At 38.7% G+C, this 23,091-nt stretch overlaps 1 protein-coding gene across 4 annotated transcripts in view; it reads left to right on the forward strand.

Moving 5' to 3' along the window:
- The window catches only part of pcnx1 (pecanex 1), a 280,941-nt gene that overhangs the window by 58,162 nt on the left and 199,688 nt on the right, over positions 1-23,091 (forward strand). For 3 of the 4 annotated variants that reach the window (XM_072569208.1, XM_072569209.1, XM_072569211.1), the window contains exon 3: positions 19,154-19,259. In XM_072569208.1, the coding sequence (XP_072425309.1) occupies positions 19,154-19,259 (106 nt within the window). Of the gene's footprint in view, positions 1-13,711; positions 13,794-19,153; positions 19,260-23,091 lie in introns of all 4 variants that reach the window. The other variant, XM_072569210.1, reaches the window with a different exon arrangement.

Below are 23,091 nucleotides of genomic sequence, written 5' to 3' on the forward strand. Positions count from 1 at the left end.
GCAGTGAGCCTGGTTTCATTAGTGACCAAGTTATATGTGAGCATTAGTCAAATAGTGATCATAACATGACTATGTTTCATGTAGTATTTGTAAGATATAGGCAAAGATTGGATACTATAGGTTTGTACTTAAGTAAGGCAGGCTTGAATGGTATGAGGCAAACATTGTCCATAGTAAAGTAGGAAGCTCTGCTAATAGGTAAATCAACTGAGGAACAGAGAAAGGTATTCAGAGAAACATTTAATGGTATCCAGAAGCAGTTTGTACCCACTTGGAAGGAAAAGCTCTACCTCACAAAACAAAACAGCGATGAACATCTAAAGAGGTAAGGGACAGCATAAAATTACAAGAAAGGGCTTATTAAAAAAGGCTTACAAAGTACTGTACAGATCCCACAGGATGGGACAAATACCAAGATTGACAAAGGACACAAAGCAGCTCAAATGTATTCTGTAAGGAAACTTTCAAGGGATATAAAAATAACAAGAGATTTTATAGTTATATAATGGGAAAGTGGCTGCTTAAGAATATATTGGCTCACTGAAAGCTGAGAATGTGGATATTGTCAATGACCATGGGGAAATGGCAGAGATGCTGAACAATTATTTTGTTCCTGTATTTGCAGCAGGTGTCCTGTTATATCTTTAAGAATAAGTTTTAACACCTTCCCCTGTGACAGATGTTAAGCTAACTGGCCTGTAGTTTTTTTTGCCTTTTGTCTTCCTTTTTCAATAAAACAGTCACATTAGCTACTTTCCAAACTTTCTGAATCTAATGAGTTATGGTAACTTAAATCTAATGCATTAACCCTCTCACTAGCCACTTTTAAGACCCTAAGATTAAATCCATTAGTTCCAACAGTTTACTCAGTACTACTTGCTTGGCAATTCTAGTTCTCTTGAGTTCTTTCCCCTCTTTCAATTCCTGATTTATAGCTATTTGCAGGATCTTACTTGTATTCTGTCTAGTGAAGACTGATGCAAAATAACTGTTTCAATTCATCTGTCAGCTCTTTATCCTCCATTACAAATTCTTCAGATTGGTTTCCGACAGGACTGACATTTACAATACTTTGTTAACTTGTTTTCTTTTTTAAATATCTGAAGAAACTTTTCTTATTTGTCTTTATATGTTTGGTTAACTCTCATTTTAATTTTTCTCTCCCATTAATCTTTGACTAATTCTGCTTTTTTTATACTTTTGTCCAATCTTCTGATTTGTCACAACTTCGCATAGCTATATGTATTTCCTTTGAATTTGATACTGTCTTTGACTTTTTAAAATTAACCATGCAAGGCAGGTCCATTCTTTAAATGTTTTCTTCTTGGTTGGAATATATATGTGCTGTATTTTCTGGAATGTCCCCTCAAATATTTGTTGATGCAAGTCTATTGACCTATACATTAACCTAAATGGACAGTTCACTTTTGCTAGTGCTGCTTTCATGCCCTCAATTGTCCTTCTTTAAACTCGTAATAATAGTGTGAGGCCCACACATCTCTCTCTTTAAACTGTACGTAAAATCCAATCATGTTAAGGTTGCTGCTACCAAGGGATACATTCACTATGAAGTCAGTATTTAATCCTATCTCATTGGTTGAAGCCAAGTCTAATATAGTGTGCTGTCTGGTTGGTGTCATGTCGTATGCTGATCTTAGAAATTGTCCTGAAAACTAGTCAATGACTACTTAATCTAATCTTCTTATTCCTACCTGATTCTTTTCATCTGTATGTAGGTTAAAATGCCCCATGATAATCACTCTACCATTTTGACAAGCTTTCCATTATTTCTTCTTTGATACCCTGTCCTACAATATGGTTGCTGCTAGGGGATCTGTACACAACTTCTACAAGTGACCTCTTGCCTTCATTATTCCCCAACACTACTTCATGTGCTTAATTGAAGCTCAATTTCTTTTCCCTGGAGCGTCGGAAGCTGAGAAGTGACCTTACAGAGGTTTATAAAATCATGAGGGGCATGGACGGGATAAATAGGCAAAGTCTTTTCCCTGGGGTCGGGGAGTCCAGAACTAGAGGGCATAGGTTTAGGGTGAGAGGGGAAAGATATAAAAGGGATCTAAAGGACAACATTTTCACACAGAGGGTGGTACGTGTATGGAATGAGCTGCCAGAGGAAATGGTGGAGGCTGTTACGATTGCAACATTTAAAAGGCATTTGGATGGGTATTTGAATAGGGAGGGTATGGAGGGATATGGGCCAGGTGCTGGCAGGTGGGACCAAATTGGGTTGGGATATCTGGTTGGCATGGATGGGTTGGACCGAAGGGTCTGTTTCCATGCTGTACATCTCTGACTCTATGAACTGCTTCTGTATTGTGGTTTCCTAAGTTTAGATCATCCCTCTTTGTTATGCTAGTAACATCTTCAATTATGAGAGCCAATCCTCTTCCTCTTCCTGGTTTTCTGTTCTTCCTAAATGTCACATACTGTTCAATACTCTGATCTGAATCTAGGTCGTCCTGGAGCCATGTTTCCGTAACTTAACTGAAAGTTTCTATTTAGATCAGAATGGTCCTAAGTCTAACAGTATCTATTGCCTGCCTTAATCAAAGGTTTGAGGAGAAAGTGAGGACTGCAGATGCTGGAGATCAGAGCTGAAAATGTGTTGCTGGAAAAGCGCAGCAGGTCAGGCAGCATCCAAGGAACAGGAGAATCGACGTTTCGGGCATAAGCCTGAAGAAGGGCTTATGCCGGAAACATTGATTCTCCTGTTCCTTGGATGCTGCCTGACCTGCTGCGCTTAATCAAAGGTTTGACAATCTACTGAATATACAGGCTAATCTGACCACAAGCATTCCTCTTTTTAGTGTTTATAATTCTGGCAGCTGAAAATAGAAAAAATAGGATCGTCAGGCTTTGGCCTTCTATAAGGAGTGTTCAACACTGGACACTTCTGATATTTCACTTATAAAAATGTTATAAAAATTGTATTGACCATAAACAAAGTACTTTACTTTTTGACTACATAATTAGATTACTTACAGTGTGGGAACAGGCCCTTCGGCCCAACAAGTCCACACTGACCCGCCGAAGCACAACCCACCCAGACCCATTCCCCTACACTTACCCCCTTCACCTGACACTAAGGGCAATTTAGAATGGCCAATTCATCTGACCCGCACATTTTTTTGGACTGTGGGAGGAAACCAGAGCACCCGGAGGAAACCCACGCAGACACGGGGGAGAATGTGCAAACTCCACACAGACAGTTGCCTGAGGCGGGAATTGAACCCAGGTCTCTGGCGTTGTGAGGCAGCAGCGCTAATCACTGTGCCAGCGTGCCGCCTATAATAGCTCTAGTTAACACGTTATTTGTGCTGACACTTAGTAACACCTAGGAATCCAAACCTGTTGCAACAGAGCCAGTTGCCAATGGAAATTGTAATTGGTTTCCAGTTGGCCTGTGACAATGAGCCCCCAGTTGGGCTGTTTCAACTGGCACGTGCTTCATTCCAATGCTAGGATCACTTAAGCAGTTTTTGGGAGAGGGATAAATCAAGTTAGATTTTCATGTTGATGACCTTTCATCAGAATTGTTCACAAGTCTGTTGCCCACAATGTTCTTGGTGATAGAGGTCACAGGTTTGAATTGTTGGATGTATTGCTACAGCATGTTTTGCAGGTGTTACTCATTGTCAGATTTGTATGGAGTGAATGCTGAATGTGATATATGCTCATCAAGGGGCCAGTTTTGTCCTGCTTCTTGTGTGATTGGAACTACACCCATCCATACCCATGGTGAGCATGCCATCTCACACATGAATGGCCTGTCTCATCAATGCTGTACATGTTTTGGGTAGTTGGGAAGTGAATCACCAGTAGTGTGATGTATTCATATAACCATAATATTTGTATGATGAGTCAAGCTTAGTTTCCCTTCAATGGCAACACCCAGAATGTTGGGTGTTGTGAATTCAGTGAAGGCATTGCCATTGAATGTAAAAGGAGATGGTTCGGTTCTCTGTTGTTTGAGGTGTACTTCCTGGCACTTTTGTGGTATAGATATTGTGTGTCATTGAATGTTGTCCAGGCTTTACGTTAATGGACTTGACTATGTCAGAATCTGAGGAGTCCTGAATAGTATTGAGCATTGTAGTGAAAATTTCTGACATTGAGGGTGGTAAGGTAATTGATGAAATGGCTAAAGGTGGGTGGACATAGGGCACTAGCCTAAGGAACCCCTGTAGTAATATCTTAGAAGTGAAATTATTGGCCTTCAACAACCACAGTAACTTCTTTCTCATTGACTTCATTTTTGCCAAAACTCCTTTAATACTTAAATGGGTAAAATTCAGTCTTGTCAATAGCATTTAGTCTCTCATTCACTCTGGAGTTCAATTCTTTTGTCCTTTCTTAGACCAAGGTCAAAAGCTGAGCATCTGTCACGCAACAACCCAAACTGAAGTTCAATGGACAGGTAAATGATTTGTATTTGCTCCTTGTTAATGACTAGGATGAAGGGGCCAGTTTGAATTTATCCTCTTTTTTGTGGGTGGAAGACACCTGGGCGTTTTTCCACTTTGTAAAGTAGATGCAAGCACTGTGTTGAAACAGCTTTAATAGGGCAAGTTCTGGAGCTGAACTCTACAGTACTACTGTCATATGTTATTAGGGCCCATAGCCTTTGCAGGATCCATTGTCTTTAGCTGTTTGTTGCTATCACTTGATGTGAATTGAATCGGCTGAAATCTGGTATCTGTGGGGTCTTTGGTGTGCCCAAAATACAATTATCCACTTTGCATTCTGGCTGAAGAAACTTGCAAATACTTTAACCTTTTATTTTTTTGCTCGGACATGGTGGGCTCTTCCCTCATTGGGTATTGGAGTTGGGTATTTCTTCTGGTTGTTTAATTGTCTAGCACAGTTCATGATTGAATATGGCGGGACTCGAGAATTTGATCTGATTGGATACAGTCTACCTCTGTCTTTGCTGATAAATATGATATCATTTTAAATGCTTGTTTTCACCCATCCCCTTCTGCAAGCATGGACTAATCATCTGTCAATCAAAGCACCATATACCAACCACCAGTGTGGGTGGGGGAACCACAATTGTTATGTCTCTAGCTTGAGTGTAGTGCCCATTGCTTTCATTTGTGCTTTGCTGAGGCCTATCTTGTTTGTCTTATTGGCTCCTTAGAGGACTCTAGTTTAAGTGTGACATTGATAGCCTGCTACCACAGTGTGTACTTCCATGAAAGAATATAAAGAATCAGTGGTGCTGTTGTTAATTTAATACTACTCGCTATGGCTAGGTTGAGGAGATGGTGGCTGAACAAGACCAAGAAGATCAAGGTGAACAGTTGCCTTTTACCAGAGATGATGGAGGAATTGAGAGCCAAATTGCTTTTTGGGCAGTGAAAGTGGCAGTGTTCAGGTCTGTTTTCAGTGAGCTATTTACAGCCTTCTCATGGGCCCCTCACAGTTGAGAACCTCTGTGGTGAAACACATTTTTGGAAATTAATTTAGATACAAGTTAGGAGCAAGAGTAGGAGACGGTGTCTCCCATCCACCCTTAGCCTCTCTAGCCCTTCCTACCATTCATGGCTAATCTGATTGTGATCTAACCTCAACATTCCATCTACCCATGGTAACTTTTCATCCCCTTGTCTATCAACCTCCCATTGTTTAAAAAAAATTCAAATGCTCTACTACCATCTCTTGATATGAAGGTGCCAATGTTGGACTAAGATGGACAAAGTCAAAAATCACATGGCACCTTATTGTAGTCCAACAGCTAGTGTTTTCAAGTAAACCCATTGGACCATAACCTGGTGTTGTGATTTTTTTTTTGACCATCTCGTGTTGAAATAGTGAGTTCCAAAGCCTCCAGAGCCTTTGTGAGAAAGAGATTTAGTGTCATCTCTAAAATGGGTGACCCCTAACTCTAGATTCTCCCACAAGAGGCATCATCCTTTGCACAAAAGTCCTATCAAGATTTTTAAGGATCTTCTACGTTTCAATCAAGCTGCATTTATTCTTCTAAACTCCAATGGATGCAAGTCTATCCGGTCAAGCCTCTTTTCTTAAAACAACCAATCTAATCCTAATGTTCTCGTAGTACATCTTCTCTGAACTGCTTCCAATGCATTTACTTTCCTTCCTTAACTAAGGACACCAATATTGCATATATTGATTGCAATAGTTATAGGAGCAAGTGAGGACTGCAGATGCTGGAGATCAGAGCTGAAAATGTGTTGCTGGAAAAGCGCAGCAGGTCAGGTAGCATCCAAGGAGCAGGAGAATCGGCGTTTCGGGCATGAGCCCTGAAGAAGGGCTCATGCCCGAAACGTCGATTCTCCTGCTCCTTGGATGCTGCCTGACCTGTTGCGCTTTTCCAGCAACACATTTTCAGCTGCAGTAGTTATAGAAAGGATATTATCAAGCTGGAAAGGGTTCAGAACAACTTTACCAGGTTGTTCCGAGTATGAAAAGTTTGAGTTACAAAGAAAGGCTGGATAGGCTGGGACATTTTTACTGGTCCTTTATAGAAGTTTATAAAATAATGAGGGATTAAAATAGAGTTAATAGCAAGTGTCTTTTCCATAGGATGGGGGATTTCAAGATTAGGGGGCACATTTTTAAGGTGAGAAGGGAGAGATTTTAAAAAGACATGAGGCAAATGTTTTTTACAGACGTGGTTTGAGTGTGGAATGAACTTCCTGAGGAAGTGGTGGATGCAGGCACCATTACAATATTTAAAAGACATTTGGATAGACACGTGCATAGGAATGGTTTGGAGGGATATGGTCCAGGAGCAGGTAGGTGGGACTAGTTTAATTTGGGATTATGTTTGGCATTGGTTCGACCAAAGGACCAGTTTCCGTGCTGTGTGGGTCTATGATTCTATGACATGCTGTCTCCAATTTCCTGTTGACTGAAGCATAACCTCCTAACTTTCATATATGATTTCCCTTTTCATAAAAAGCTATCAACATTCCTAATTTCTTGCTGTGCATGCACATTAACCTTTTGTGATTCATGCACTAGCGAGGGCAATCAGTTCGCCCTGCACCCCTGAGCTATGTGACCTCCTAATCAAAATACACAACTTCACATTTTTATACCCCCATTTGCCCATTTCTTTATAAAACTAAAATTACTGTGGATGCTGGAATCTGAAACCAAGCTTTGACAAAGGGTCAGTTAGACTTGAAACGTCAGCTCTTTTCTCTCCTTACAGATGCTGCCAGACTTGCTGAGATTTTCCAGCATTTTCTCTTTTTGGTGCCCATTTCTTTAACTTGTCTGTATCCCTTTGCAGCCACCTTATGTTCTCTTTAGAAATTGTTTACCAACCTATCTTTGTGTTATCAGCAAATTTAGAAGCCATATCTTTGATTCCTTCATTCAAATCACTTATATAAACAGTAAAAACTTGAAGCCCCATGCACTGAACCCTGTGGCACACCACTCCATCATGCCTACCAAAAATACAATCCACTTACGCCTGATTTCTGTTTCCTGTTCAGGCCTATATGTTACTCACTATACCATATGCTTTTATTTTCCACATTAACCATTTGAACATCTTATTAATGATCTTCTGTAAATCCCAGTGCATTAGATCCACTGGTTTCCCTTTATCCACAGCACATATAATTTCTTAAAAAATAACTATAATAAATTGTTGACTCTACCTGATGACCTTGAATTTTTCCAAGTGTCTTGGTATAGCATCTTTTTCCAAAAAACTTCTAACTAAAACAGAATATTTTAATTTTTAAGTGATCGTAAAAAAACTGGGATCCTAGTGTCTCATGTCTGTCTGTATGCTGATTCATTTCTGCAGCACTTATTTTCCGAAAATAATTGGCTGTCTTGATTGCAATTGGCAATCCGACAGCCACACATTAGAATTGAAATTGTCAAAAGTAGGAATTTGTTATTTTTTAACATAGGAACATAGAATATAGGAACAGGAGTAGACCATTCAACCCTTTGAGCTTGTTTTGAATATTAATTATGACTGTAGCTGATCATTGAGCTCCATACCCTTATCCCACTATTCCGCCCCAGCCCCTTTCAACATTTCTCTTGAACCCTTAAGTCACAAGATCCATATCTACCTCCTTCTTGGAAGCACACAATGTTTTGGTCTCAACCACTTCATGTGGTAGTGAATTCCACAGGCTTACCACACTCTGGGTGAAGACATTTCTCATTTCAGTTCCAAAAGATTTATTTCTTATCCTTAAACTGTGACTCCAGTTTCTGGGCTCCCCTTTTTCAGGAACATCCTTTTTGTGTCTAACTTGTCTGACTCTGTTAGATATTTACAAGGTTCTGTAAGGTCACCTTGTTCTTCCAAACTCCAGTGAATATAAATCCTAGCTGACCCAATCTCTCCTCATGTGTAGTCCTACCATCCCAGGAATCCATTTGGTAAACCTTCGCTGCACTCTCTCCAAAGCTAAAGACTCCTTTTTTCAGATAAAGAGACCAAAACTGTACACACTATTCCAGGTGTGCCCTCACCACTGTCCTGTATAATTTTTTAAAATCCACTTTTATGGGATGTGGGCATCGCTGGCTGGCCAGCATTTATTGCCTGTCCCTAGTTGCCCTTGAGGAGGTGGTGGTAAGCTGCCTTCTTGAACCACTGCAGTCCACCTGCTGTGGGTTGGCCCACAATGCTATTAGGGAGGGAATTCTATGATTTTGACTGAGCAACAGTGAAGAAGGAATGGCAATATATTTCCAAATCAGGGTAGTGCGGGCTTGGAGGGTAGGTTGAAGGTGGTGGTCTTCCCACATAGCCCTTCTCCTTCCAGATGGAAGTGGTCATGGCTGTTTGAGGTTCTTTGGTGAATTTCTACATTGCAACTTGAGTATAGTCCACACTCCCGCTATTGAGCGTCAGTGGTGGAGGAAGTAGATGTTGAGCCAGTCAAGTGGGCTGCTTTACCCTGGATGGTGTCAAGCTTCTTGTGTTATAGAGTCATGGACATAGGGTCCTACAGCACAAAGACCCAAACTAGTTCAGGCTGACCAAAATGTCCATCCACGCTAGCGTCATTTCTCTGCACTTGGCCCATGTCCTTCTAAACCTTTCCTATCCATGTATTTGTCCAAATACTTTTTAAATGTTGGTTATGTACCTGCCTCTACCACTTCTGGCAGTTCTTTCCATAAGCGTACCACCTTCTGTGTTTTTAAAAAAAAGTTGCCTCCAAAGGTTCCCTTTTATTCTTTCCCCTCTAACCTTTAAAATTATGCCTTTTAGTCCTTGACTCCCCAACCCTGGAGAAAAGACTTAGTGCAACCGCCCTATCCATGCCTCTCATGATAATATACATTTCTATACGATCCCCCCTGAGTCTTCATGCTCTGAAGAAAAAAGTCCTGGCTTGTCCAAGCTCTCCCTATAACTCGGACCCTCGAGTTCTGGCAACATCCTTGTAAATTTCTTCTGTACTCTTCCAGATTAATAACATCCTTCCTATTGCAAGGTGACCAAAATTGAACACAATACTCAGCAAGTGTGGCCTCACCAATGTCCTGTACAACTGCAACATAACTTCTGTACTTACAATTTCTATACTCAGTGCCCTGACTGATGAAGGCCAGTATGCCAAAAGCAGCCTTCACTGTCCTGCCTACCTGTGTCTCCACTTCCAGAGAACTGTGCACCTGAAATCCAAGGTCATTCTATTCCACTATGCTCCTTAAGGCCCTACCATTCACCATATAACTCCCAACTTGATTTGACTTTCCAAAATGCAATACCTCACACTTATAATCCACATTAAATTCTATTTGTCATTTCTTAGCTCAATTTCCCAGCTGATCAAGGTCCTGCTGCAATTTCTGATAACCTTCCTCACTGTTCACGATACTGCCTATTTTAGTGTCATCTGAAAAACTTGGCAATCATGCATTGTATGTTCTCATCCAAATCATTGATATAGATAACAAACTGCAATGGGCCCCAGCACAGACCTTTGAGGCACTCCACTAGTCACAGGCCTCTAGTCCGACAAGCATCCTTCCACTATTACCATCACACTTTGTGCCTTGTAGATCGTGGGCAGGGTTTGAAGAGTCAGGAGGTGAGTTACTTGCTGCAGTATTCAGAGCTCTGACCTGCTCTTGTAATCACTGCATTTAAGTGGTGAGTCTGTTGAGTTTCTGATCAATGGTAACTCCTCGGATGTTGATCGTGGGGAATTCAGTGATGGTAGCATCATTGAATTGCAGCACATTGTCCTTATTCCTGTAATTGAATCCCCTCGCCATGAAGGCCAATATACAGTTTGCCTTCTTTACTGTCTGCTGCACCTGAACACTTATTTTTATTGTCTGGTTCACTAGGCTGTTCAGGTCTCATTGAATATTACCCCTTTGCCCCTCTAAATTTATGACCGTTAAAATAATAATCTGCCTCCTTGTTTTTTGTACCAATGTGAATAACCTCAATTTATCCACTTTATACTGCATCTGTCATGCATTTGTCCACTTGCTGTCCAAATTACACTGCAACATCTCTGCTTCCTCCTTACAGCTCATTCTTCAACCCAGATTTGTCATCTGCACATTTTCAGGTATTACATTTAGTTCCTTCATCTAAAATATCAACATATGTTGTTTTTCTATTCGTATTGTTGTATTTACTATTACAGATTGGTTATTAGGCAGAATTAAATGGGATGTTTTCTCCCAGATCACTGGTAAATACTTGCTCAAAGCATTGTTTTTTTTATTAATGCTGCAAATAGCTGGCACTCATTACATGGGAATTGTAAGGAATGTGTGATTTGTGCCGAAAAGACTTCCTATGTTTTGCTTTGGGAGTAAAAGATGCATTTTTAAAATAAAGATACGTTTTCTTCATTTTAGTCCAATTCACTACCAAAGGTATTGATTGAAGTATGATTCCGTTTATACTGATCTAGCATTTTGTTTGAGTGTATTTTTAATTTCTTTTTGGATGATGTTGGCAGGACTGCATTTATTACCTATCCTTAGTTTATCTGAGAGGGTTCTGTTTGGTCTTCTACATGGAGTGCTGTTGTCCTTGAGTACACAAGGTAGTGTTGTGGGTTTTTCTATTTGCTGATGAGAGTTTTCAGGGCTGGTCTTTGCTGTTGCAGGGAACTTGGGGAATTGCTGTATTTCATCCTATAGATAATAAGAGTTAGTATTGACCGACTGAAACATGACATAAGATGGCGAAATACATCATTGTCCATGTTCTATTAAGTGCAGTGTCTAAGCATGCATTCTTCAAGAGATCTTGGGACAGCGATCAGAATCTGAATTCCTAGTTGTTTCATGTAACACAGGCACAAGCTCTTCTTCCCCATCTTTCTCTTCCTAGTTTGATATATTACAGTTAGCATTAATGTCCCAAATTGCTCAGCTTACACAGCATTGTCTTGCTGAATACCTCAAGTTCTTGATGTTTCACTAATATGCAAGGAAGAGGAATTAATAAGGAACAGTGGATGGAGCGTTAATTGGGAAGTGAGTGGATGTTGGGGAGAACAGTGTGCAAATTAATTTTAATATAATAGAATGAAAAGGAACGGTTTGTGTATTGAGCCACTTGCTGCTTTATGCTAGTCATTCATTGAATCAGATCAGAAATCCTTTGTATTGAAACTCTGTTTACAGATATAAACTAAATAAATTCTATCACCTAACTTTACTGGTTTCAGGTAATTCCATTTTTTTCTGAGGTTTGATGCTTTGATCAATGGGTATATCATAACTTCAAATCTACCTGAACATATCTATCCTTGCATAATGACTATTTTGCTGGTACTGTACATAAGAATAATATACCAATGACTTTATGAAGGGTCTACACGCAGTGGATTGCAAGTTTAATATATGTAAATACACTATTATAGCACATCCAGTAAGCATTCTACAATTGAATAATCATTTTCCATTTTATTAACATTTAGTTTGTTAATTTTTGTTTCACCAAATCCATGAGACAGTTTTTTGGTTACTTTTCATATTTGATTAATGTTTGTGTCCCTTTTTAGTTTGCCGTCAGGCGTATCTTTTGTGCAGAAGAGTACATTGGACAGTCAGTGCTCTCTTCTAATAAACACGAATACTGTATAAGACTCAATTTGACTTTTGATTAATTTCAAACATTAGCTGCACTACTGTGAAAAGGTACTGAATCTAATTCTGACGTTTCCCCACTGGACATAGCAAATAATCAAAAACATTGTGCTCAACTTGCATAGCTCCTAGCAGTCAACTTCAGACTACATTAGCAAAGAACTGAGAGCAGCTCTCCAACTCCTCTTGGCAATAGATGGTGCATAACAGTGGAAATTAGGTACAATGGAAAGAAACTGACATTGCCTAATAACCAGCTTTTAAATACTGAACTGAGGAGAGGAATAATAAAAAAAGCAGAAGTGAAACGTAGCAAATCCTATATAAAAATGTCAAGGCTGTCAGTGTTTTATTAGATTATTGATATGCAAGTCTCATTTTGGTAAAACAGTTTTGATATCCAGCAACTTAAAGACTTGCTGTCTATGTCAAAGGATCAGTTCTTTTCTGTCTCAAACAAAGTGGCAGATCTTCAGTTAAGTCTCCTAGACTTAATAATAGTTGCCACCCAACTAGTAAGGATAAATAAAATAAATTTTAAACTTTGTTGTTACACATCCTAGGTATAGGAGGAACTGCTGAAATTGAGATATAATACTTCCATTTCTAAAATATGGCTTTGTCATTCTGTGATTTTTAAACATCCAAATAGAAATTATAGACAACTCAATGTTGTAACGTTGTATACATTACGGTTACGACTAATGTCACAGATTTACTTCTGATCAATCTGGTTTTGATTCAGCCCAAAGAGCCTGTCATACTGTAAACTGATACTGGATTAGTGGTGCTGGAAGAGCACAGCAGTTCAGGCAGCATCCAACGAGCAGCGAAATCAACATTTCGGGCAAAAGCCCTCGCTTTTGCCCGAAACGTTGATTTCGCTGCTCGTTGGATGCTGCCTGAACTGCTGTGCTCTTCCAGCACCACTAATCCAGTATTTGATTTTCAGCATCTGCAGTCATTGTTTTTACCATACTGTAAACTGAGTCGTATTGCATAGTATGGTATTCCATTCTGGCTTTTCACCTACTGTAGAGTAATAACAGGATAGTTACGAACCTAAAATATTTCACATTGTCAAAAAGTTGGATGCAACTTGCATTTTCAAATTACTAATTGCTTCCATAGTTTAACTCTGGTAGTGGTCTTACCTTTAAGTTAAAGACCATCAGTTCAAGTCCTACTCCAGGGACTTAAATATAACACTTCATACTTAACTGCAGTATTATGAGGATGCGAAACTGTTGTCCTAACTGCCTCCTTCAGTGGCTTAAAAGATCTCTCAAACCTATTTAAAGAAAAGCATTGGAGTTCCTATGGTATCCTGGCCAACATCTATCCTCAGTCAACATTACATAAGCAAGTTATCAAGCTATTATCTTGCAGTGCACAAATTGGCTACTTAGCTTCCTTGTATTAAAAGGCTAAATGTACTTCATTGGCTGTGAAAGGGTGAAGGTTGACCAGAAGTCATGAAAAGTACTAGATAAATGAAAGTTCTTTCTTTAACAAATCAATACTTTCAAATTACATCATTAAACCACGACAGATGAAGCTTGATCCGCTGTGTTTTGTAATTTGTTTTTCTCCCCTTTTCCCTGCACAGATTTTCCCTGCCATGCACCTTTACCAGCCAAGAGGACAAGCTGCCAGGCCTCTATCAATGCTGTCAAGCTGGGCACAAGGAGGTGTGTGAAAATGGCCCATGGTAACTTGGTCCCATGAAACCCCACACCACACCATTTCCCCCCCAACCCACTCCTTCACCACATCCCAAACCTTCAATCTCTGCTCATGTGAAAGTGCCTGATTTCTGTTTTGCACCAACCCTATGATGGCACAGTTTGGCTTGTAAGGATGTTGATGTTTTCAAAGTTTAAGCAACTTTGAGAACCAATCCCTGATTGGAATTTTTCTTTGAAATTACCTGTCGATTTTTCTTAAAACTAAATGTATGAAAGACATAATTACCAAGCTTAAAACTATATGTAGCTTATTTAAGGTCAACTTGGTGATGTTGAGTATTGCAATTGTAATAGTCAGTATCATAAAGTGGGGCAATGGAGGTTTGTTTCTCTTCCTGTAAGCATGGGTTTATGCTCTGAAAAGTGGATTAGTCATGTGACATCTGTGCTGAAGAGAGAAAATATCAGTGTTAGCAGTTTAAACGTCTGATCATCCCACTAAACAGGAGCAGAGGTTGGGAGCGAGGCTGCCCAGCTGATCTTTGAGCAAAAAAAATTTTTGAATCCTGTAGGAATTATTGTGTATCAATTATTTTTGGAAAGGTTTGCAGTAGAAGTTCTGTATTTGATTTACCCACATCTTTAACATGCAGTAAATGCGTGTGCCTTCAACATAGATGCCAGATGATGTTAACATTGACAAATCAGCGTGTATTGAAGTACTAAAAAAGAGCATGCAGTAATCATTAGATCTTTATATATTGTGTTAAAACGTATGTAAATTAAGCAATTGAAATTGAGACAGTAGAGTGTGTAGAGCATAGATTCACTTGGACATTGCAGGGTTTGTAGAATTTCAAATACAAGAAAATCTTGAACAATAAGATGTCTTTTATTCAAACTGACATTAGGGTGTGAGTTTACAGGTGAGCTTCATTTATGCAGAATGGGGCAAAACAGATAGAAACCAACCTGTTGGTTGAAGATTTGTGAATATACGGCATAGTCCTAAGATCAAATGTAAGGAAGTCAGGACAGAGCTGTAGATAAGATTTTTACATGTTGCAAACCGCAGCGTGCTCTGCCTGTTTCTGAGAAATCGAATTTATAATCTATTTTTACATGATGCCTTGGCTTCTAGTTGTTGTGTTCCAATTCATTTCTGAGATGTAAGCATTATTGAATGAACCAGCTTTGATTGCCCATCCCTAGTTTTATTTTGAACTGCAACAGTCCATTTGGTGTCGATATACCCATAATGTTAGAAAGGGAGTTCCAGGATTTTGACCCATGAACACTGACGGAATGGTGATATAGTTATCAGGGAAGTTGAAATATCATTTCATATTAAATCATTGCAGCTGCTCCAAGACTCATGGGTTGAAATAAGGTGATTGAAAGAGAAATAAAAAGACAAATGGGATTTCTTCTTGAGGCCAAAATTAAGTAAGAAAATTGTGATCTCCAGGTAATAGGATGATAGTTTTATTTTTCCCTTGCAGTGAGAGATAAGGGGAATTATTCTTACATAAAGTTGTTCCACCTTGACTTCCATTTCCATATAGCTCATAGGGGAGGCTATTTAAGATTAAAAAGGGTGGTGAATAAATTAAATTTTGAAAAGATAAAAAAATTGGAATAAAATTAGAATACTGAAGGGCAGTTTCTCAAAGTGGTGGCTGTGACCAGCAGAGTTCTCAGAGGTCTCTTGCATAAACGTCAATATTTCCATGTATTGCTCAACAAAGTAATGTCCAAATATTGCATACGTGAGTACCACAAAAAAACAGGGTAAATAATTCTGAAGACTCAAGGAAGCTTCAAATACATATTTATGATGAAGGGATGAAGTAATGTCAGGTGGAATTCATTGTCTGGCAGTGAGGTGACAGATTTCGGTGATAACTAAAAGTGTTGTTTATATTTTGAATGAAGACAGATTTGGAAGAGTGGTGAGTTTTTTTTAATTTAGTTCACGAAACCTGAACAGCATGACTGGGATTTATAACAAGACATATTGAATAGAAAAGTTAACACTTTTTTTTTAATTCAAGAAGGATTGGTTCTGGGTCCACCGCTTTCCGTCATTTATATGAATGATTTGAATGTGAATATAGGAGGTATGGTTCGTAAGTTTGCAGATGACACCAAAATTGGAGGTGTAGTGGACAGCGAAGAAGGTTACCTCAGTACAATGGGATCTTGATCAAATGGGCCAATGAGCTGAGGAGTGCTGGATGGAGTTTAATTTAAATAAATGTGAGGTGCTGGATTTTGGAAAGGCAAATTAGGGCAGGACTTGAGCATTTAATGATCAAGTCCTGAGGAGTGTCACTGAACAAAGAGACCTTGGAGTGCAGGTTCGTAGTTCCTTGAAAGTCGAGTCATAGGTAGATAGGATAGTGAAGAATGCATGTGGTATGCTTCCCTTAATGTTCACTGCATTGAGTACAGGAGTTGGGAGGTTGTGTTGAGGCTGTACAGGACATTAGTTAGGTCACTTCTGGAATATTGCGTGCAGTTCTGGCCTCCAGAATGTTGTGAAACTTGAAAGGGTTCAGAAAAGATTTCCAAGGATGTTGCTAGGGTTGGAGGGTTTGAGCTATAGAGAGAGGTTGAATAGACTGGGACTGTTTTCCCTGGACTGTCAGAGGCTGACTTTATAAAAGTTTAGAAAATCTTGAGAGACGTGGATAAGGTGAATAGCCAAGGTCTTTTCCCTGGGGTGGCAGAATTCAGAACTAGAGGGCATAGATTTAAGGTGAAAGGGGAAAGGTTTAAAAGGGACCCAAGGTGCAGCTTTTTCACAGAGGAATGAGTTACCTCCCAGCGGAAGTGGTGGAGGCTGGCACAATTACAGCATTTGAAAGGCATGTGGATGAGTATGTGAATAGGAAGGGTTCAGAGAGATATGGACTAAATGCTGGCAATTGGACTCGTTTATGATATCTGGTCGGCATGGACAAGTTGGACCAAAGGGTCTGATTCTGTGCTATGCACTTCCTATGACTCTATTCATGTAAAATCTTGGTAAGACTGTAATTGAAGTAATGGTTGCAATTTTAACTATAAGAAAGACTTGAGACAATATCACAGATTCAAGGATGTTTTACAGTGTAGAAGAAGCTATTTGACCCACCAGTGTGCCTGAACTGCCCTGTTCAATGGGCATGATTACGTAGTGCTAATCTTCTGCTTTTCCCTCATACCCTTAGAAATTGCTTTCATCCAAACAATTATCCAATGCCCTCTTGAATAATTCATATGAACCTGCCTCTACCACGATACCAGGTGATATATTCCACACCCCAGCTGCACACTAAGTGAAAACGTTTCCTCACCTAATCTTCACTTCTTTTGAAGATCACTTTAAATCTATTCCCACCTGTTCTTATTATTTTTATGAACTGGGAACAGTTTCTTCTGTCTACTCTATCCAGTCTGTTCGCAATTCTGAAAGCATCTGTCAGATCTCCTCTTTGCTGCCTTCTCTTCACAAACTGAGCAATCCTCTTCACTCTATCCTCATAACTGAAGTTCTCATTCCTGGAACCATTCTTGTAACAAGAGGCAGTAAAGAAGGTACAGCATAGATTCATGTGGATATTGCAGACCTTAGAGGAATACAAACGCAAAAAAGACTTTGAAAAATTGAGTTGCAGAACATAAAGAAACCAACTGTTCCGGATTGCTGAATAAATGGGCATGCTCATAAGATCAAATGTGAGGAAATGTTAGAGCCTGGAGGAACATTTTTACATTGTATATTCCATTGCCATACGATCTTCAATTGGGTTTGTTAAATAGAGCAGTGAACATGTCACCATTTAAGAATAGGTTAGATAAGTGGTTGAAGGACTGAGTGATTAATTGGTGCATACAGTGGGCCCATGGGATTAGATCTATGACTTGTACAGTGAATAAACATCAACACCAATTGGTTGGAATGAACAGAATGTTTTAATTTTAAAATTTGTATGTGATTCTGTCAGTTTATTGTAACACCAACCTTCACTTAAACAGCATCTTAAATATATTTAAGCATTCAAAGCGCTTGTGCATGTGATCAGAATTTGACAATGCTCCAAAAAATGAGATGTAAAGACAGGGAGCAAAAGCAGGGTCAAAGAGGTGTGTTTTAGGGAATATCTTAAAGGAAGAGAAGATCGGTCCAGAAATACAAAGATTTTGGATTGGAATTCTGGGACTTCGGGCAAAGGGGAGTTGAAGATATGGCTGCCAATAGAGGATCTGGAGATTCAGGATGCGAAAGGGGCCAGAATTAGAGGAGCATGGAATGTTGAAGGACTGGAGGAGATTGTAGAGGTCTAAAGCTATAGAGGGATTTGAAAAGAAAAATAGGAAGGCCATATCCAGCTGAATGTTAAAGGAAGAGCATTGGAAGGGTTAAGTGCCTTAAAGAGTGGTCATCTTCCATGGCTGCATTGTCTTCCATGACATTGATTTTGAAAAAGTGCTCCAAATCAGGAATCATAAAGATAAATAAAATTAAAACTATTTTTAATGGATTACCCGAGTCCATAACCAGAAAGAACAGATTTATGGACTTTGACAAAAAAAAACCTGAAGCAACATGCATAATAGCTTCTTTAATACAGTGAGAGGATAGGATTCTGAATGAATTCCTCATTTTGTGGTGAAACAAATTTTAATCACAACATTCAAAAGGGAATTGGATTCATCCTTGAAGGAAAGCACCAAAGGTATATGAAAAAAGCAGGTGAATGGAACCAGCTATTCAAAGGAACTGGCAGGGACCTGAAGGGTAAAATAGTCTCCTATACTGTTCTGTGCAAAAACTATTTCAGTAAACTTGGAAACCTGACTGGAGGTGTTCAAACATGGATTTGAACAAAACCATAAATTTGGGAGGTGACAACATGTTCAAAGAATTTGAGGTGAAAAGGAAAGTTGGAGATGGTAATTAATGTCGATAGAGGAGGTAGATTTTGTGATTAATCAAAACAAATGAAGTATAAAATGAACAAAGTGGACTTCCATTTACGTAGTGTTTATCATCACCTCACAACAGCCCAAGTGCTTTCCAGTCAATGAAATAAATTTGCGTTGCAGCCCCTGCTTTCATTTTGGAAATATGGTGGATAATTTGCATGTCATAATGTCCCACAAACAGTGTGTGATAATGAGCCAGCAATCACTTTTGAGTTGGCTGAAGGATAATTATTGGAAAGACACCAAAGAGACGAACTGTAACCTTGCAAAGTACACATTGCAGTATTGTGGAGAAGCTTTAATTGAAACTTTACTTGACATAGGCCATTTTGGCATGAATTTTCTTTAGTTGTCTTCAAATTTCTCAATTGCTTATGTTTAAATTACAGTGACCCAGGAGGTGGAATAGAGATGACCGAATTTGTACGGGAAGCTACTCCTCCAGTTGGCTGCAGCTCACGTAATTCCTACTCCGGTGCAGACAGCAACCACCAGGTACTGTTAATATATTGTTGCAAAATAAACCAGTATGTGTTATGAACACAGCTTTAAAATTCAAGAATTAAAATTAAATTTGTTCTTAACATTTTTCTTGTTCCATGTTTCAAGCAACTTGCAGAATTACGTTTTAATATCTACAGCATGTAACATATGGAATACCATCACCAAGTTATCTCTGATTCTAGTATCATGACGACCAGGCATGTACTCCACATGCTTAGTGAACTATAGATTAATAAACTTGTGTAGCCCCCTTTTTATTTGTAATGACTTAAATTAAAGCAGATTAGGAGTTGAGCTTTTGTTTAAACAGGTTAAAGGTTAGTTTTTAACAAGTCATAGCCCTGGAGGTTGCTTGGTTGGGAAAATTGAATAAAGCTATTAACAAGGAATCACAAGAAGCAGAGACAAAAGCAAGTAAAGATAAGACAAATGAATGCTTAAGAGAAAGAAATCTCATATACAATGCGACCCATCGCATAAGTTCATTGTTGTTGAATTGAAGAGGTGGGCGCTTGAAGTCAGATTCAGAAGCGAGTTAGTGTTGGACAGGTGGATTACCATGACTAGAATGAGACAATGTTCTATGTTCTTCACTAGTTCTGTGGTTTGGCACTTGTGTATTTCTACTTGCTTCAACAGAACAAAATCAGGTTTTCGCATCTTTTTACTCTTTGTCCTCCCTTGGTTAAAAACCCCTCTTTGGGGTGTTTCTTAAAGGGACCATCTTGGAGTTCTGCAGACCTGCTGTTCGTATATTTCTACATGCAGGCCAATGAATCAATGTGGTGATGTTAATTTTGAGGCATCAAGAGTTCCACAAAGCAAAGAAGTCAATAATGCTCAGTGATTTGGTCTCCCCTTCTGTTTCTTCTTGCTTTCCAAAGGAATTCTCACTACTCCATTGTCTGTTTGCAAGCCCCCAGATACGTCAAGGGTCTTGACATTTCTAAGCATGTATTTCTGAAATCCATTTAAAGTTAGTAGTTGTACAGTGAGGTGCTTTGTAGCAGCCATTTTTGTTTTAGTTTGCTGTGTTCAGTTTGAGACAGTTTTAAATTATGTTATAACTCCTTTGGTCATGATTTAAACTCAAAAATAGTGGATCGAACAACAATGAAATTCTTGATTTTTGGCTTACTTTTCTCAATGGTATTTAGACATTATATTGAAGGCAGTATTGATTTCTCATTTGAAAAAGATGCCTGAAAAGTACATCCACTGTCTGTTAAAATGAGAAGATTTTTATGATTTCAACTGCAAAATTGTTCATGTTAAGTCTGCACATGAGAGTGCCACCTAGATAACAACTACTTAATTATGTATTGAATCTAGAAGATTGTTAATATTTCATCTTACACAGTGGGTATGAGTTTTGTAGTTCTTTACTTACCATTCAAAATTAGCTAAGTAAATAAGATGATAATTAGGAAATGGCTATGAGCAAGTTTAGATGATTGCTTTACTGGTGAAGCTGCATTAGCTAAAGTTGAACCTTGAAATTCACAGCAAATTGATAAGTAAGTGGGCTGAGCAATGGCAGACAAAGGACTTGCATCATGGCAGTTATTCTGATTGGTAGAATATGAATTGTGAAGATTTGTGTTGAGCTTTTCAACTGTTCAACATTTATTAATAGCGGAAATGATGTGAGAGAACACCACGTAGTCATGTTTTCTGGTGACAAAATCGAGATGAAAATATGAAACTGCAAAGGAATAGTAATAATAATAGGTAAAAGAGCTGGGAAAACCAAAACTCTGGCAAATGTGTAGTCAAGTGTAAAATAATTTGCTTAAACTAAAAAATGACAGACTAAATACGTGCAAAATTGGGAAAACCAGAAATAGTCAAAGCCCAAGGAGACTTGAGAAGTGTATGTGTAGAGATATAATGCATAGGGAAGCATGGAAAATAACCAATGAATCAAATGGAATGTTGGCCTTTTTTGGAATCTAGAACACAAGTCATGCAATGTAAGTCTCTGATTAAACTACACCAATAGTACTGTGAGCAGTTCTGGATACCATACATTTGAAAGGATATGTGAATGCAATATAAATTTACTAGAATGATGGTGGATTTTGAGGTTAAATTAAAGAATAAAAAATCTAGGTTGCATTTTTTAAATTTGAAAGGTTAACGGTTGATTTGATTGATATTTTCAAGATCTTAAGGGGAATAGATAGAGCAGACAGGGATAAAATATGATTTGCTGCAGGGAGAGCCGACAATTGGGGGTGAAGTCTCAGAAATAGAGAACGGCTTTGTAGCAGTTAGGATACGCTACTTAATGGAATGATTGATTGAATTTGGAATTTCCCTCCACAGTGGCAGTTGGCACTCAGTCATTTGTTAATGTTGAACCCAAGAGCGATTTTTGCTAACCGCTAGTAATTAATAAGATATATAATGAGGCAAAGTAGGGCATATGGAGTTGGATTCAGCTCAGCTATGATCTCATTGAAATAGGTTTTGCGAATGCTACACCTCCATGTGTTGATTTGTTGTTTCAAGAATGAGGATAAAACCTGAGAATTTTAAGATGTATCAGTGGATGCTGCATTTGTTGGGTGGTTGTGTAGCTCTTTTGCCATGTGCAGACATCAATATAGATACAGTAATGATTCAACTCTTGATATTAATCAGCTTGTTTCAACATTAGATTTTGAGAGTTTTAAGTATGTACTTAATAAAACATTTCTTTGTTTTTTCCAAAAATTGCTTTACTGATCTAAATCCATAAATTTCTAGTGAACATTCTGTTCTGGTTTTTATTAGAGAAAACAAGCTTTTGCTGGAGGCAAGCCTTTATTTCTGTGAATTTTGAAAAAACATGCCAGCACTTATTTGACAAGGGCTAAGCATAAAAGTAATGAAATTAAAATGAACTGTTGCTTTGTAATATTACTGAGACTTAAAGTACAATTTCTACATCAGAAAATATTAAATAATGTAGCTGTATTTTTGCACATAACATGTGACCTTAGAAGTTTACAAAGTTATGAGGGGCATGGATCGGATAAATAGACAAAATCTTTTCCCTGGGGTTGGGGAGCCCAGAACGAGAGGGCATAGGTTTAGGGTGAGAGGGGAAAGATATAAAAGAGACCTAAGGGGCAACTTTTTCACACAGGGTAGTGCATGTAGGGAATGAGCTGCCAGAGGAAGTGGTGGAGGCTGGTACAATTGCAGCATTTAAGAGGCATTTGGATGGGTATATGAATAGGAAGGGTTTGGAGGGATATGGGCCGGGTACTGGCAGGTGGGTCTAGATTGGGTTGGGATATCTGGTCGGCATGGACGGGTTGGACCGAAAGGTCTGTTTCCATGCTGTACATTTCTATGACTCTGACACAGAACTAAAATTAGTGTCGTATCCTGTTGAGTGTTCAATTATTTATGCTTTCATTTATTCTTTTGATCTCTAGTTGCATTCTTATCCATATGTTCATTTATCCCATCTTACATAATTAACACAAATCTTTATTTGTTATATCAGTTGAATATATTGAATGATGTCATACTCAAACTGAAGTGTAAAGATGAGATCTCACCTTAAATCTTAAGTCAGTCCCCAACCATGAAAAATAAGCAGAGTTGATAAGCTGAGTGGCCTAATTCTGCTCCTACCTTTAAAATGTGCAAGATTTTCTTTTCACACAGTGAGTAGTTAGCATATGGAATGCACTGCCTGCACTGGTGGAAGCAGATTCAATTAAGGCATTCAAGAGGGTACTAGATGATCTTTTCAGAAAAAAGTGCAAAGTTATCGAGCAAAAGCTGAAAATTGGGAATAAGATGCTCATTTGAAGAGGCATTGTAG

The sequence above is a fragment of the Chiloscyllium punctatum genome, chromosome 4 (assembly GCF_047496795.1).
Source record: "Chiloscyllium punctatum isolate Juve2018m chromosome 4, sChiPun1.3, whole genome shotgun sequence".
NCBI classification, from domain to species: Eukaryota; Metazoa; Chordata; class Chondrichthyes; order Orectolobiformes; family Hemiscylliidae; genus Chiloscyllium; species Chiloscyllium punctatum.